The following is a 14647-nucleotide window of genomic DNA, read 5'->3' as shown; positions in this document are numbered from 1 at the left end:
AATTTAATAAGTATAATATATGAATATACATGTATGAGAGAGAATATAAATATCATCAAACTATATAAAAATGAACAAAATATAATATATAATTTATATAATTTAATATAATCAAATTATAACATTGGTTATATTAATATTATAATATTATTATAATATAATAATTAATTACTTATATGAGTTACATAGTTATGATATAATAATAGTCTTATATGAGTTATATAGTTATAATATACATGTATGAGACTATGTATTGTAAATTTGTACTCATTTTAAATTTTTGAGACACGAACAAATTTTATGTAGTTTATTGTATTGTGTTTGAGTTTTATTATTGAAATTACTCCCTCCGTCCCAGCTTTTTGTATCCACTTTTAGTAGTATTTACTACTAAAAGTGGATACAAAAAACTGGGACGGAGGAAGTATTATATTTGTTAGATGTTGTTCATTAGGTAAGCAGTTTTTTTTAAAAATAAGTTATCGACAATACCATACCGACACATATCAATTTAATTATCAATTATTTTGGTACACCGTGAAAGTGCGGTACACTGAAATATATACGGTATACCGAAACACGGTAAGGTATACCGAAATAAAGGTACGGTAAATGTATGAAATTTTTCTATACCGTACTTAAGGTATACCGTAGGTAAAGGTAAGATAAAGATATATGATTTCTCCATACCGGAAGTAAAGATATACTCCCTCCGTCCCCAAAATAAGTTCCTCTTTGGGGACGGCACGAGTTTTAAGGAAAATGATAAAGTGTATTGATAATGGAGAAAAATATGTTATACTCCCTCCGTCCACGAAATGAGTACCCATATTTCCTTTTTCGTCCGTCCACGAAATGAGTACCCATTTCCCTTTTTGGCAAGTGTACCCCACACATCTCTTTAATTAATACACTAAAAAAGTGGGACCCTTAAACTATTCACACTACACTCCATACATTTCTTAAAACCCGTGCCGTCCACAAATGAGTACTCATTTCGTGGACGGAGGGAGTAATTAGTATTGAGAGTGGTGAAAAGGTGAAAAAGTGTTATAATTAGTATTGAGAGTGGTGAAAAAGTGAAAAGTAAGAATAAATAAAGTATTATTAGTGGTGTGGTAGTTGTCCAAAAATAGAAAGAAAGAAAGAGGAACTTATTTGGGGAACGTCCCAAAATGGAAAAAGAGGAACTTATTTCAGGGACGGAGGGAGTATAAGATATAAGGTATGGAGAATTTAATAAGGTATACTGTATCGTCCCACCCTTTGGTGGAGGTGTTAAAAAAATATTATAATTTATATTGTTGTATTTTTGTGTTGTTTTAATTTTATGCTATTATGTGACGATAAAGTGCAGTCTGTCGATAAGACGTTTCTCCTCCAATCAATGAGTTGGGGGTTCGAGTCATCTAGAAGCCTAGAGCGTGAGTGTGTTTTCCTTTTTTTGGGTAATAACAAATTAAAAAAAAATATGCTATTGTGCTTTTATATTGTAATTTATGTTATTGTATTTTTAAATTTTATATAATATCTTTGACATTTTTGTATTTTAAAAATTATGCTATTGTGTTGGAGTTGCTCTATAAATTTAAATTAAAAGGTCATCTTGGGCTAAAGTTAGCTATTTTTTAATATTTCGAGAAAAAACTTTTTTTTGACAAAATTTTCCAGCTCAAGATCGTACCTAACAAGAAACCATTCCTTGTTCAATTTGAAATTGAAAACTTGCTATAGAGAGAGAGAGAATTGCTTTCTGTTCATCAAACAACCATCACATACCCACAATATCCAATAGAATTAATTCAAGCATTTATATATTTATCTCAAGTAGCAATAGACTTAGATTATTAGATGAAGTTAGGCTGGAAAAACACGTCCATTTTAACCAACAAAAATTCCATCTTCATAAAAACTTTACCACATTTTTCCCAACAGAAAGTGACGACACAACATGGTTTAAACGACGAATCACAACTCAATCATGCAAAGCACCAATGATCAATCCCAATCACAATCCCAATTAATGTATCCATTATCCATGATTAATCCCACCATAATCCAGTTCCTAATCCCATTTTTTCTCCTCATAATCACACATTCCGCCAAAGCCCTAATCACAGACCACCACAAATTAGTATACACACAATGCTCAAACCATACCTCACCAAATCCCTCTCACGTTTTGTTACTCCCAAATCTATTTCAAGAACTCATCACACACTCTTCCAAAGCCGCCTTCTTCAAAACCATCGTCGGAGATGAGAAAACCGCGATTTCGGGTTCGTTTCAATGCAGAAAAGATCTCAGCTCGGATGAATGCAGAAGCTGCGTGATCAAATCTTCCGACCTGTCGGAAAATTTGTGCGGCAAAATTTTACCGGCAAGAATCCAGCTCCGCGGCTGCTACATTCGGTACGAGGGGGAGGAAGACGGGGCTGAGCCCGAGACCGATGCGGGCCCGGAGCAAATCCTTCACCGGGCCTGTAGCAAGAGGAAGATCAAGAGAGGTTTTCCTTGCCTTCTTTTTATTATTAAAAAAATATCAATAATGACTCTCGATTTCTAATATTGTCGGTCCGTTCGTATTTGGTTAGCCGAATTCAAAATATACCCGATTCTAAATATCCTTACCGAACCGACAAAGATATTCGGTTCAAAGGATGGTTAAGGCGGTTCGGTATTAGGTTAATTAACTGGAAAATGCGAAAAAAAAGTAAAAAGTGTCAAGCTATTTCCATCTTTTAATTATTTTAACTACAATATTTTTGAATCACACTAAGTAACACAACATAATATAATATCCTAAAGAAATATATCAATATGTGTACGTGGATAATATTTGTGTGGTACGTTTTTTTATTTTTTATTTTTAAAAATTATAAATTATATTCAGATAATTAGTTATTACGAAAATCGGAAAAACGTCAAACCGAATACCGATACTGACCACTCCTATTTATGCATATGAGATCCTCTATTCCACAATTTACTGTGTTCTATCGTGTCCTACTTTCAATTTGTTATAAATTTTAATTACTTTTTCTTCAATATTAATTTATTATGTTTTAATATAATTTTAAGATAGTCAATAAAGGTTCACTCATCCAATTAGAGTTTATAATTATTTTTTATATTTATTTGAATTAATAATGGATTATTTTGATTAATTAATTCAACATTTGGGTATGTAATTTTTTAATTTCAATTTTTAGTAATAAATATTAATTAGAGTTTATTATATAATAATATTTTAAATTTTTACAACAAATAATTACAAAATAGAGAAATTAAGAGTGGGACACGATGAGACATAGTAAATTGTTGTAAATACGATTCAATTCGGTAAATGAGATGAGATCCAGTGTCCCACAGTCTTATGTGTGCAACTGTGTCCCATGCTTATATCTATTATTTTAAAAATATTTTTTATAAAAATAAAATTTATTATAATACCATGAATTATATTGAAGTTTTATTTCAATTCAAAAAATTAATTTTTTTAAAAAGTATATACCATGACTTTGAATTTATCAACCTATTATTAGCTAAAAAAAGTGAAATTAAATGATACTCCCTCCGTCCCACTCCAATAAGCTCGCTTTCCTTTTTGGGACGTCCCACTCCAATAGGCCCAGTCTAAAATTGGAAATAATTAGGGCTTTAGTAAAATTCAATAGTTACTTAATTAAAGGAGATATACCCCCTTAATCTACTCATTCAAAAAAATTTCATTCCAGATTTTTCCCCTCTCTCTCTCCGGGAACCTTCCCCTTCCCCCTTCCCCCTTGCCCTTTCTGTCAATTTCCCCACCGCCGCCGTTCTCCGTCACTGTCACCGTCGCCCCATCCCCCTTCTCTCTCTCTCAACGACGAGCGGCGCCGCTGACTCTCCAGAGCTCCGACCACACAGATCCGCCGCCGCCTCAAGACTACAGCCCCTGTTGTGCCGCCACCGCCGCCTCTCCTTCGTCAGTGGACGGTTCGGAGCCCCTCTCTATCTCGACGGGAAACATTCCTCTTCCCCTTCCCCTTCCCCTTTCCGTCAATTCCCCTTCCCCTTCGCCATTTCCGTCACCGCCGCCCCCTCCCCCTTCTCTTTCTCTCAACGACGAGCGGCGCCGCTGACTCTCCAGAGCTCCGGCAACACAGATCCGCCGCCGCCTCTCCTTCGTCGGTGGACGGTTCGGAGCCCCCACCGCCGCCGTTCTCCGTCTCCGCCACCGCTTATAAGGGTTCTTCATTTGCAGATCTTGATTTAGGGTTTTCAGATTCTTACTCTTCGATTTCTGCAGTAGCTATAGTTTCTCATGAATTTTTGTTGCTGAATTTTTTCATTGTTTTCATAATTTGTTGAATTATTTTCCCATTATGAAACGGTAAGATGATGCTCTGTTGAATTCATTGTGTTTGAATCCTCCAATTAATTCTGAATTCATTGTGTTTGATTCCTTCATTTATTTCAACTTCTTTTTAAAGAAGTTCCAGAATTTCCCCAAATTAATTCGTGCAATAAGTTCCAATGTAAATTTAATTTAGTTAAATTAAATGAAAAATGAGATAATAAAGCAAATATGATTAAGGAAAAATAAGGGAACACTTAAAACCTTAATTATTGGTGGACCACACCATTTACCTACCAAAAGTTGAGTTTCTTAATCTCCGTGCCGAAAAGAACTGGGCCTATTGGCCTGGGACGGAGGGAGTAGAAAATAATTATATACCCTAAATTGATAGAATAAACCCTAGTTAATAATCACAAAATTAAACTAAAGCATATAAAGTTGAAATTGAAGAAAATATACATAAGAAATTAAACAAAATTGAAAGTGGGACACAAACTAGGATACAAAATATGGTACACTGAATCTCATTCCTCTGTAAATACCGATTTACCGAAATTGTATAGACAACTCTATCAAGTTCTGATCTTTTGTGACTCGAGCCGCCTACTTGAGGGTTTAGCGTTTTATTAACTGAGTTTTAATTCATTGTGATTTAGAGTAAGCGTCTTAACAACAGAGTTGCAACTGAATTGTTTTTCGTTATCTTCAGATGGATTTGAAGAGATGAAATATGCCGCCTTTGGCGTGGTAGAGAGCTGTGTGATGAGTGAGAATGGATTTTGCGAGATGGTGTATGAATCTATCCGTGTTTCGGCACAGTGTGTGGGGAGTTTGAGGAGCGCCTGCGACTGCGGCGAATGCGTTGCTCGTGCGGCGGAGTTTGCTTGTGAGGATGAATGCAGATATTCTGTTGCGGGAGAGGTTTATATTGATGGATGCTTCCTCAGTTATTATTATTATGGAGATAGGGGCTTTGGCACCTACAAGGGTGGAGGTAAGATGTGCTAATGATTTAAAAGAAATAAAATTAGAGAACATATATAACATATTGTTTTAATAATCAAAGTAAAGTTAGTTCTTACTTTAATTTCAATAAAAATATTTTTTCAGTAGTAGAATTTATTCTTATTTTATGAGTTCATAGTAATTGCTTAACAATTTGCAATGGTTTGTTATACTAAGTTGTTAAATTTAGGGGTTATGACCAAAATATACATGAGCTTTGAAAAAAGTTGCAATTTTCACCTGAACTTTCAATTAAGCCACAAAATACATGAATTTATATTTTTGTTGCAATTTTCACCTAAGTTTGACTTTTAACGAAATTAGAGCTTAATTGACAGTCGGAAATTCACCTGACGTTGATCTAACTTCTAATAATGATGAGTATTTAGAAGCTCGATGGTCTAAGAAGGAAAAAATTAATATATTTGACTAGTTTCGATTGTCAATTAAGCTCTAATTTCGTGGAAAGTCAAATTTATGTGAAAATTACAACAAAAATATAAATTCATGTATTTTGGGGCTTAATTGAAAGTTGAGGTGAAAATTGCAACTTTTTTCAAAGTTCATGTATTTTTTGGCCATAACCCCTTAAATTTATGTTATTTGTGCCCTATTATCTTAGTTAAGTTTCAGTGCAGAATTTGAATCTATCCTTTAATTTAAAATAAGACTATGAACTACTATAAATAATGAAAAATAGTTTATTTTTGAAGAAGATGAAACGATTTTGAAAAAACGCGCATTAATCTTCACGTGCTTTCAATGTACCGTTGTTGAATCAATGAATATTTATTATAGCAAATGATTGTACCCTATATCCTAAGCCCATTAGAATTTTACCTGTGCCCAAACAAACTGGACGAACTACCTCTAACGAATACCTTTAAACTTCATCAGTCAACAAGTTAATTCAACCCTTCAAATTAGTTCGGTTTATTTTTTTTAATTGATTCAATTTGTTTGGTTTTTGTTTTTTGGATATTAAGGGGACCGTTCGCCAAAACTGGTAGCAATTGTTGTTGGGGGTTTAGCTGTTTTAGCAGTGGGAGTTGGGCTATGTTACTTCACCAAGTCTTGTTGGAAGAAGAAAGATGGTAAGTCTACTCTATTTAATTGTTGTTACATTTTTTCGAAATTTTTAAATTTGCAACTTTATAATTTCAGCTTTGTTTTGATATATACCAAATAATATATTCCCGTTTAATGATGAGAAGAGTCACATTTCTTGCAGATTGGTGAGGCAGATGGCAGTTGTGGCTCTTGCCTTAGGAAGAATAATCGAAAATCTTGCATGACTGCCAGTATTAATTAATGCTTATACTCTTTACATTAATGCTAAACAGCCACATTGTGGCCACCCACAATTTACTTAAATAAAAAATAATTTAATTTATTTAACTTATTTTTTAAAATAAAAATAAGATTTAGTTATTTTATCATATTCTCTACATTGTAATTATTTTTTATAATTTTTTGGTAACTTTTTTATTTTTATTAAAAAATAAATTAAAAAAAATGCAAAAAAAAAGTACAATGTAGAGAATATAGTAAAATAACTAAATTCTAATTTTATTTTAAAAAATAAATTAAATAAATCAAGATTTTCCTTATTATACTAGCGTGCGGGTGGCCACAATGTGGCTGCATAGATTTATTGTACTCTTTATGTTCTGAAATACATAATTATTGCTAGTATTAATGTTTTCTATTTTTTGCAGTTGCAATCTTTGGGATTATGAACTAGGCTCAAACGTTTGTAGAATTGTTGATAAATATTATCATAGAAGGATAAGATTTGGACGTGCAATTAAAGTAACTACAAAAGAATCAAGAGATTGAGACATTATTAAAATATTTCTAAAGTAGTGCCGAGTTTTTTTTACTTTTTTTTTTAAAGAACTAATTAATCAAGCTAGTTCAAATATGTCAAGTTGTTTGTAGAATTGTTGGGTAAAAATGGTGAGGAAAAGGAAGGGAAAAAAAGAAAATACAAACTATCATATACCAACAAACAAAACATGGATTTCAAATTATGCAGATGATTGCAGACAGCCAGGCTCATGGCTTGAAATCTACCGTATCAAATTTGATGTTCCACTTTTATTATGCTTTTTTTTTCCTAATAATTTTAATTTTATATATTTTACTTCAATTTAATTATTAATAAAATTTTGTTCCATTTAATTAAGGTATATAATTATTTTTTATTATTTAATTTTACTTTTATTAATTAATAATTTGTTATTAGGGTTGCTAAATCTAAAATCAGAGTTTTTATTAACTCAAACTTTTTGCAATAAAAGCTAAGCATTATAATATTATATTACATTTGTCCCCAAAAAATAGTCGGAGGGACAACACGAATTTTAATAAAGTGATTGAGTGCTTCGTGATAAATCTAAATGGTAGTATTAAATGATAATTAATTGTATTGCGAGTGGAGAAAAAAGACAACTATATGGTAGAATATATAAATAAATAAATTGATATATTAAGAATAATAAGTTGTAGGTCGAGATAGTGTCTATAATGAAATAAACTACTTTTTTGCACCTACCAAATGAAAAAAAGGAACTATTTTTTAGGTATGAAGTAATGAATTTTATTTTATAAAAATATTTTGAAAATAATAGATAAGTATAATAATAGAAACAAAAAATTATCATAGGCCGGATCCCATCTACACAATTAATTAGCGCTAATCCCAAGTCACGTTTCCACGTTAATCCCACATGCATAATTAAGACATCAATTAATGCCATTGTATTCTAGTTTCGATTAGGTTACTATTTTAAAATTCACATATAAAAAAAACACGATTTTAGGCCATTAATTCTAGCCATTTTTCTAAAGACTTCAACTCCATTCATGTCATTTTTTTATCTGAACTCCTTTCGCAAAATAGAGGTGAGAATCTTTAGTGACAATAATATTTATTTGTTCTCATTCATCAACACAAACCTTTTCTTTCTTCTCAATCGCCGACTGTCGTTCGACCCATATCAAGTCCAAAAAATGTACAGATTCAGATCCATGAGGTCTATAGGGTTTGGGTCCATATCTGTATCCATATTTTTCGATTTTCTAAAATAAACCCTAAACGGAATAAAATTCATAATAACATTATAATAATTGTTTTTAAATTTTTTACAATTATTCAAAAATAAGTTTATTACATTATAATTTACTAAAAAACATTACTATGTATAATATAAAAAAGTCATAATATTATGAAAATACACAATCATTACAATTATTCAAAAATAAGTTTATTACACTATAAATAACTAAAAAAACATTACAATAATCCAAAAGAGTCATAATATTATTAAAATACACAATCATCCAAGTGTAAACCAATCACTACAAAAAATCACCTATATACCGACCACATTTACTGGCGGCAACGGCGTTGCTGCCAGTGATTACCGGCCGTATACCGACGACGGCGAAGGCGGGTTGTATTTTTTAAAATACCTACAGAATACCGGCGGCATGAGTACCGCCGGTAACTACCGACGGCAGCTGCATGCCGCCTGTGAACGAGGCCACCGCCGCTATTATATATAAAATGTTTAATTATTTTTTTTAATAATATCGACGGTAGGAGCCACCGGTGATTACCGACGGCACACGACGCCGCTGGTAATGTGACACGGGTCGACGAATGCCGACGGCATTTGCCGTCGCTAATATTGAAGTTCAAAATCGGGCAGTTGCTGCCCTAGAAGCACAAGCGCCGCCCCAGCCCTCTCTCTCTCGCCTTCGCCGCTCGCCGCCGCCGCTCGCCGCCGCCGTCGCCGTCCGCCTTCGTCCAAGTAAGCCCCCACCCTCCCTTTCGTCTCTCTCTCTCATTTCAACCCTGCCGCCGCCCCCGCCGCGCCACCGTTGCTGCCGCTGCCCTGACACCGCTCTGCCGCCGACCACAACCGTACGCTCTCACCATTTTATTTTATTTATTTACTATTGTTTTTGTTAGATTAAAATTGATATATTAAGTACGAATAAATAAATTTTAATTAATTTATAGCACGATAAGTATGAATTTGTTACATTAATTAATTTATTTTAGATAAATTTGTTAGATTAAGTATGATTAAGTAATTTTTAAGTAAATTTATTGAATAAGTATATTGATAAATGTTTAAGTATGGTAGTATGTGTTTAGGATGAAATGATATGCTACTATATTGTGGGATAAATTTAATCAATTTCTTAAGGATCTTCTGCTTTTGGGATAGAAATTGATTACTTCTTAGGATCTTCTCCCAACAAATGATTGTTTTTAATTTAATTATTGTATTATTTTACTGCCCCTATCCCAGTACGAACCAATCAAAGAAAAACTGGTAGTCAGCATGCAAAGTCAATGCAAGATCAAAGGTTGAAGTCTATACTGTCGCATCTAACTCAACATTAGATCAACCATTTCAAGAAAAGACTGTTACTATTATGTCTACGTAACCACACAATTGTAGACGGTGACCCGCCACTTCTTGTTCATCCCTTAGGTGAAATCGTTGACATTGAAGATGACGATGAACCAGTCACTGATCAAGACATAAACACGTCATCTGATGATGACGGTAGTGATGATGACGACAGTGATGGTTGGGAAATAGATTGGTGATAGGATTAATTGTAAACGTACAACTTGGAATATTTGGCAATGTATTTGATGTATTTCATTTGTTGATGTGTTGTTCACATATGTCATGTGTTCAGTTTGTTATTTTATTTGTTAATATGTTTGATGTGTTGTATTTGTAAATTGACATAATTGGTTGAGTCAAACACTTGGTAGTTAGGATAGTGGGGTTATGCTGCCAAAATTTCGTTTGATTCAAGTAATTTATGATATTTTGATCGTTTTGCATTATTGTCTATGCTGATGTGAATAAATTTGAAATAGGTAAAATGTCCACTCGTAGAGGTTTTCGTGGGTTTACTGGGTCTAAGGATGAGCGACAGACCTCTTCACGGTCCGGGCCCCACATTTTTGCGACTCCTGAGGGTTCCACTCCCTAGGCCACTAGTTCACGGGCTAGAAGGCCCAAAGGCCGAGTTGCCGAGATCAGGAGTGAGTGGCCTAGGGGCGACGGATGGAGGTTTCTCTTTATGAGGATGGCTATTGGGTAAGTATTTTAATTTAAATAATATTTCTCGAATAACAAATAATTTCTTATATTACTTTTACATATTTGAATATATCCACAATGAGTTGATGGAGCCACCGGGCATCTCAGCCAACTGCTCGGGAGCATTTAAGACGATTCAGAACCCAGGCAGGTACAGTTGGAAGTTGACTCCGCCAATAGTGAATGACACGTACTTTGAGGAATTCAAGGTAATTGAATATCTAGTACATATAAATTTATCATTATATATTGTTAAAATGTTATATATTACTTTAACCTTTTTTCAACAAAAAGAGTATGTTTAGGCGCCTGAGGATGAGCGTGATGTGAAGAAGATGTGGGAGCAAAATGCCCGCAAAAGGTATAGTGATACCATGAACGAGTTGAAGAGTCGCCTCAGAGAGAAGACTGAGGCAGGGCAGGAGATGCAGATACCCATGGGCATGACTGGCAATTTCTGGAGGGAGCTACAGGCATATTGGGCGCAGGAGGTTGTTCAGGTCGTTTCCCGGCGAGCGCGTGCAAACCGGTTGTCTGAGCTCGATGGACTCGGTACAGGGATCATCAGGCACGTTGGAGGGTCTTGAATATCAAAGATTCAAAATATGAGGATTTATTATAACAAAAAAATTATACTAAAGATTTCATAAAACAAAAAGTATTAATAGGAGGACATTAATGTGTGTTTCCTTAAGTACTCCGAATTTTTTTGAAAAGAGGGTGTGTTTTGCCATTTTTTTTTTGGCGCCTTATTAATCAGAATCGATTAAAAATTTAGGGTTAAGTCCACTAGTATCCTGCAGCAGAGTCTCTGGTTAGTAATTATCAATTAAGTTCTTAAGTAATATATATATATATATATATATATATATATATATATATATATATATATAATATATATATATATATATATATCGCAAATAATAACTTATTTATCTTATATACATGTATGAACAGAGCTTGGAGAGTGGACTCTCACTGACTACACAGACCTATAGCACCTTTCTCCACCTCTACACAAACTCAGATGGAAGTTATGTGTCAGAGAGGGATGCGAGACTTTATGTAAGTGTTTAAGTTTAATCAAATATTAGTAATACATAGTGAAATGTATTGATTTTCTAACAATTATGTATTTTTATGTATGAATTAGGCAAAGATTCATCGCATTGCTGCTCAAACAGGACGAGAGGACCAGCTGAACGAGATCTACTTGGACCTCGTACATCCTGGCAGGTCATGGCTATGCCGGTGTGAGTCAGGTTAGTAGGGGCCGGGGTCTACTAACATCACAGACACTTCCGGGATGTCTCAGCAGATGTATGAGACACGGATCTCCACGCTGGAGGAGCAGCTGACTGAAGAACTAGCAGCACGTCAAGCCCTCTGGCTGAAGAACTAGCAGCACGTCAAGCCCTCGAGGAGCGGATGGCTATGTTCGAGCAGTATATTAGGTCTCCAATCCCCGATCCATCGTCCCGACTTCTATGTATTTATATTTTGTTGAACTATTTATTTCATGTTTTGGAACAACATTACACTTGCATTTTGTTTTTATATTTATGTTTTGTTCAACTATTTATTTCATATTTTGGAACAACATTGCACTTACTTATGCAACGTATGCAATTGAGTTCAAAATACATTACAAATACCAAATTAAAATACTTATGGGGTATAAGCTAGACTGATATATATATATATATATAAAATAATAAATTAATAAATAAATATTTTTCGAAATAAAAATACCAACGGAAACGAGACCGGTATATCCGTAATTTACAACATCTCTTGGATATCATCTCGACATATTATAAGGTTATGAATGTATGATATTGTATATTGAAATAGAATTTTAATGAATTAATAGGTACTAGATATATCAATAATACGAGTGATCTGTACTGGTTACCACTCGAAAGGAACTTCAAGGTTAAGCGTGCCTAACTTAGAGCACAACTAAGATGGGTGACTCACTGGGAAGCTCGTCTAGTGTATGCAATTAAGTTAAAAATATAGTATAAATACAAAAATACTTGTGAGGTATAAATAAATAAAATTTTAAAAAAAAATTACCGGCGGCAAATGCCGTCGGTAACTCCCGGCAATAGGGCCACCGCCGTACGGCAAGAGGCATCGTCCTCCGGCGAGGATTACCAGCGACATAAGGCCGCCGGTGATTACCGACGACATAAAGCTGCCGATGACGTCCGACAATGGGTCATCGCCGTCCGGCCAAACAATCACCGGCGGCCTCCGCCATCGGTAAAGTTCCGGCAAAACACCGCCGTCGGCGATTGATTTATGCCTAATTGTTCTAATTTTAGGGGCTTTCATGAGCTTTATTTTAAGACAATCTTCTGGAAATTGGTGCATTTTATGGTGTATTTTATGCTTTGCAGGAGATTTAGGATTTCGAGATAAAGAGTGCAAATGTTGGAGAAGTTTGGGCTAAGAATTACGTTTTTGTGCATACTCTGGCGCGTCAGAGAAGCGAAGCCCCGCGCTACAGAGAAATCCAATCGCCAGAGGAATCAATAGTCAGCGCAGAGGAATGAAAGTCTCGCCAGAGGAATCACAAGCCAGAGAAGTCAAAGCCAGTGCAGCGAAGTCATCGCCAGAGCAGCGAAGTCAATCTCCAGGCCAGAGGAATCACTGGCCAGAGGAATCACTTTGCTGCTGAAATCACTCGCCAGAGGAATTGAAAACGCCAGAGGAATCGAAAAGACAGAGAAATCGAAGCCAGAGCGGAAGCCGTTTCTCTGGCGAGAGCCGCGATTTCCGCCATAGTGGAGATTATTTCCAGAGCGCGCGTCACAGCTGGACTTACCTTCCTTTGCACGATTCTATTCCTTTTAGAGTCCGGCTTTGCATGGCAACTTCCATGGTGATCCAGAAGGATTTGAAGTCTATAAATAGGGCCATACTTTTCATTGTAAATAATCAATCAATCCTTTTGCCCTAGTTTTAGACGCCATCTTTGAGATCTGTTGGCATCCGAAGCTTAGGATTTACTTGCTTTCTTAGTGCTTTCATAGTTTCGAGTTTTCATTGTTCTAGTTAGTTTCAATTTAATTTTGTTTAGTTTTAATTCTTGGATTGTGATTGCGTGACACAATTACACGTTCAAGACGTTTACGGTATTTCGTATTTCAATTCAATTTATTTTGTTTAATCATGTTTACGTTTTTCATTCATGTTTATGCTTTCTTTTTAATTATGCAATTTAAATTATGCACTTTAGTTTCACGCCTAGATTAGTTGGTTTTTAATTTACAAGTATTTAATTTCTTAAGTTAGGTTTAATTTAAGTTCTTTAAAATCTTGCCTAGGGTTTGTAGGGGGTGAATCCGACAATTACGGAAGCGACGTCAGTAACGTCTGGATCGATGGGCACTAGCAACCTGAAACCACAAGCAACGTTAGAGCCCTCCGAAGAGCACCGGTGGGGGTGTCGATGGAAGGGCCTCCGACGCTCAAGTCAGTGAATCGATATGAATGATAACGTAAGTAACGTAATGACAATAATCAAACAATGGAAAGAAGATAGAAAAAGGATAGTATAATGGAGTTCTCCGTCTGATCCGGTTGATCCAGTAGTCAGATGTAGAGCTAATGAGCGGTATGGATCAGGGGGCGACGGACGTCGGGGCTAGCGGGGCCAGCCGGACGATCGGAACCCTAGAAAGTTGTGAGCGTGGAGGCGGAACGGAAGAGCGGGGAGAGCGGGAGTGAGAGATCGTGTGTAAGTGCCCGAGTCCGAATGAATGATTGACCGTCCCCTTCTTATGTCAATGGGCTGGTGCATATATAGGTCACGGGCCCGTAGGGTGGCGACTAGGGTTTCTAGAGTATTCTCTGAAACCCTTCTGGTTCCGATTCCCCCGGAAACATCCTTTCATATCTTCCTATTTTTCCTAGGTATCCAACTACTATTGACTTACGTATAGACTTGCTTCATTGGGCCGACCCGTTGGGCCGCATGATTTCGGGTTGCACGGATTCTGTCCATTACACCAACTACTATTGACTTACGTATGGACTTGCTTCATTGGGCCGACCCGTTGGGCCGCATGATTTTGGGTTGCACGGATTCTGTCCATTACAGGGTTTAATAGTTTAATTCGCCTAGTTTAATTTTAAGTTCGGTTTTTACTTA

At 35.4% G+C, this 14647-nt stretch overlaps 1 protein-coding gene across 2 annotated transcripts; it reads left to right on the top strand.

Annotated features, from left to right (window-relative positions):
• Nucleotides 1–1800: 1800 nt before the first annotated feature.
• On the top strand, nucleotides 1801–7201 carry LOC131017592 (plasmodesmata-located protein 2-like). Of its 2 annotated transcripts, XR_009099658.1 has the most exons (5): nucleotides 1801–2507; nucleotides 5052–5336; nucleotides 6334–6441; nucleotides 6579–6648; nucleotides 7041–7201. XR_009099658.1 is itself a non-coding variant. In XM_057946397.1 (4 exons), the coding sequence occupies exons 1-4, from the start codon at nucleotides 1982–1984 to the stop codon at nucleotides 6584–6586; spliced, it is 927 nt and encodes a 308-aa protein (XP_057802380.1). In that variant the 5' UTR covers nucleotides 1802–1981; the 3' UTR covers nucleotides 6587–6816. The 2 variants fall into 2 exon arrangements, 1 of the variants encoding a protein (XP_057802380.1); XM_057946397.1 differs by lacking the exon at nucleotides 7041–7201 and having other exon boundaries at nucleotides 1802–2507; nucleotides 6579–6816.
• The last annotated feature ends 7446 nt before the right edge of the window (nucleotides 7202–14647 follow it).

This window comes from Salvia miltiorrhiza, chromosome 3, assembly GCF_028751815.1.
Source record: "Salvia miltiorrhiza cultivar Shanhuang (shh) chromosome 3, IMPLAD_Smil_shh, whole genome shotgun sequence".
NCBI lineage: Eukaryota > Viridiplantae > Streptophyta > Magnoliopsida > Lamiales > Lamiaceae > Salvia > Salvia miltiorrhiza.
This window is presented reverse-complemented; position numbering and strand designations above follow the sequence as displayed.

Excerpts from the sequence above, each read along its gene's own strand:
- LOC131017592 (XM_057946397.1), top strand. The coding sequence starts at position 1,982 with ATGCAAAGCACCAATGATCAATCCCAATCACAATCCCAATTAATGTAT. Across the intron at positions 2,508-5,051 it reads CAAGAGGAAGATCAAGAGAG|ATGGATTTGAAGAGATGAAA; the intron begins GTTTTCCTTGCC and ends CGTTATCTTCAG. Across the intron at positions 5,337-6,333 it reads TGGCACCTACAAGGGTGGAG|GGGACCGTTCGCCAAAACTG; the intron begins GTAAGATGTGCT and ends TTGGATATTAAG.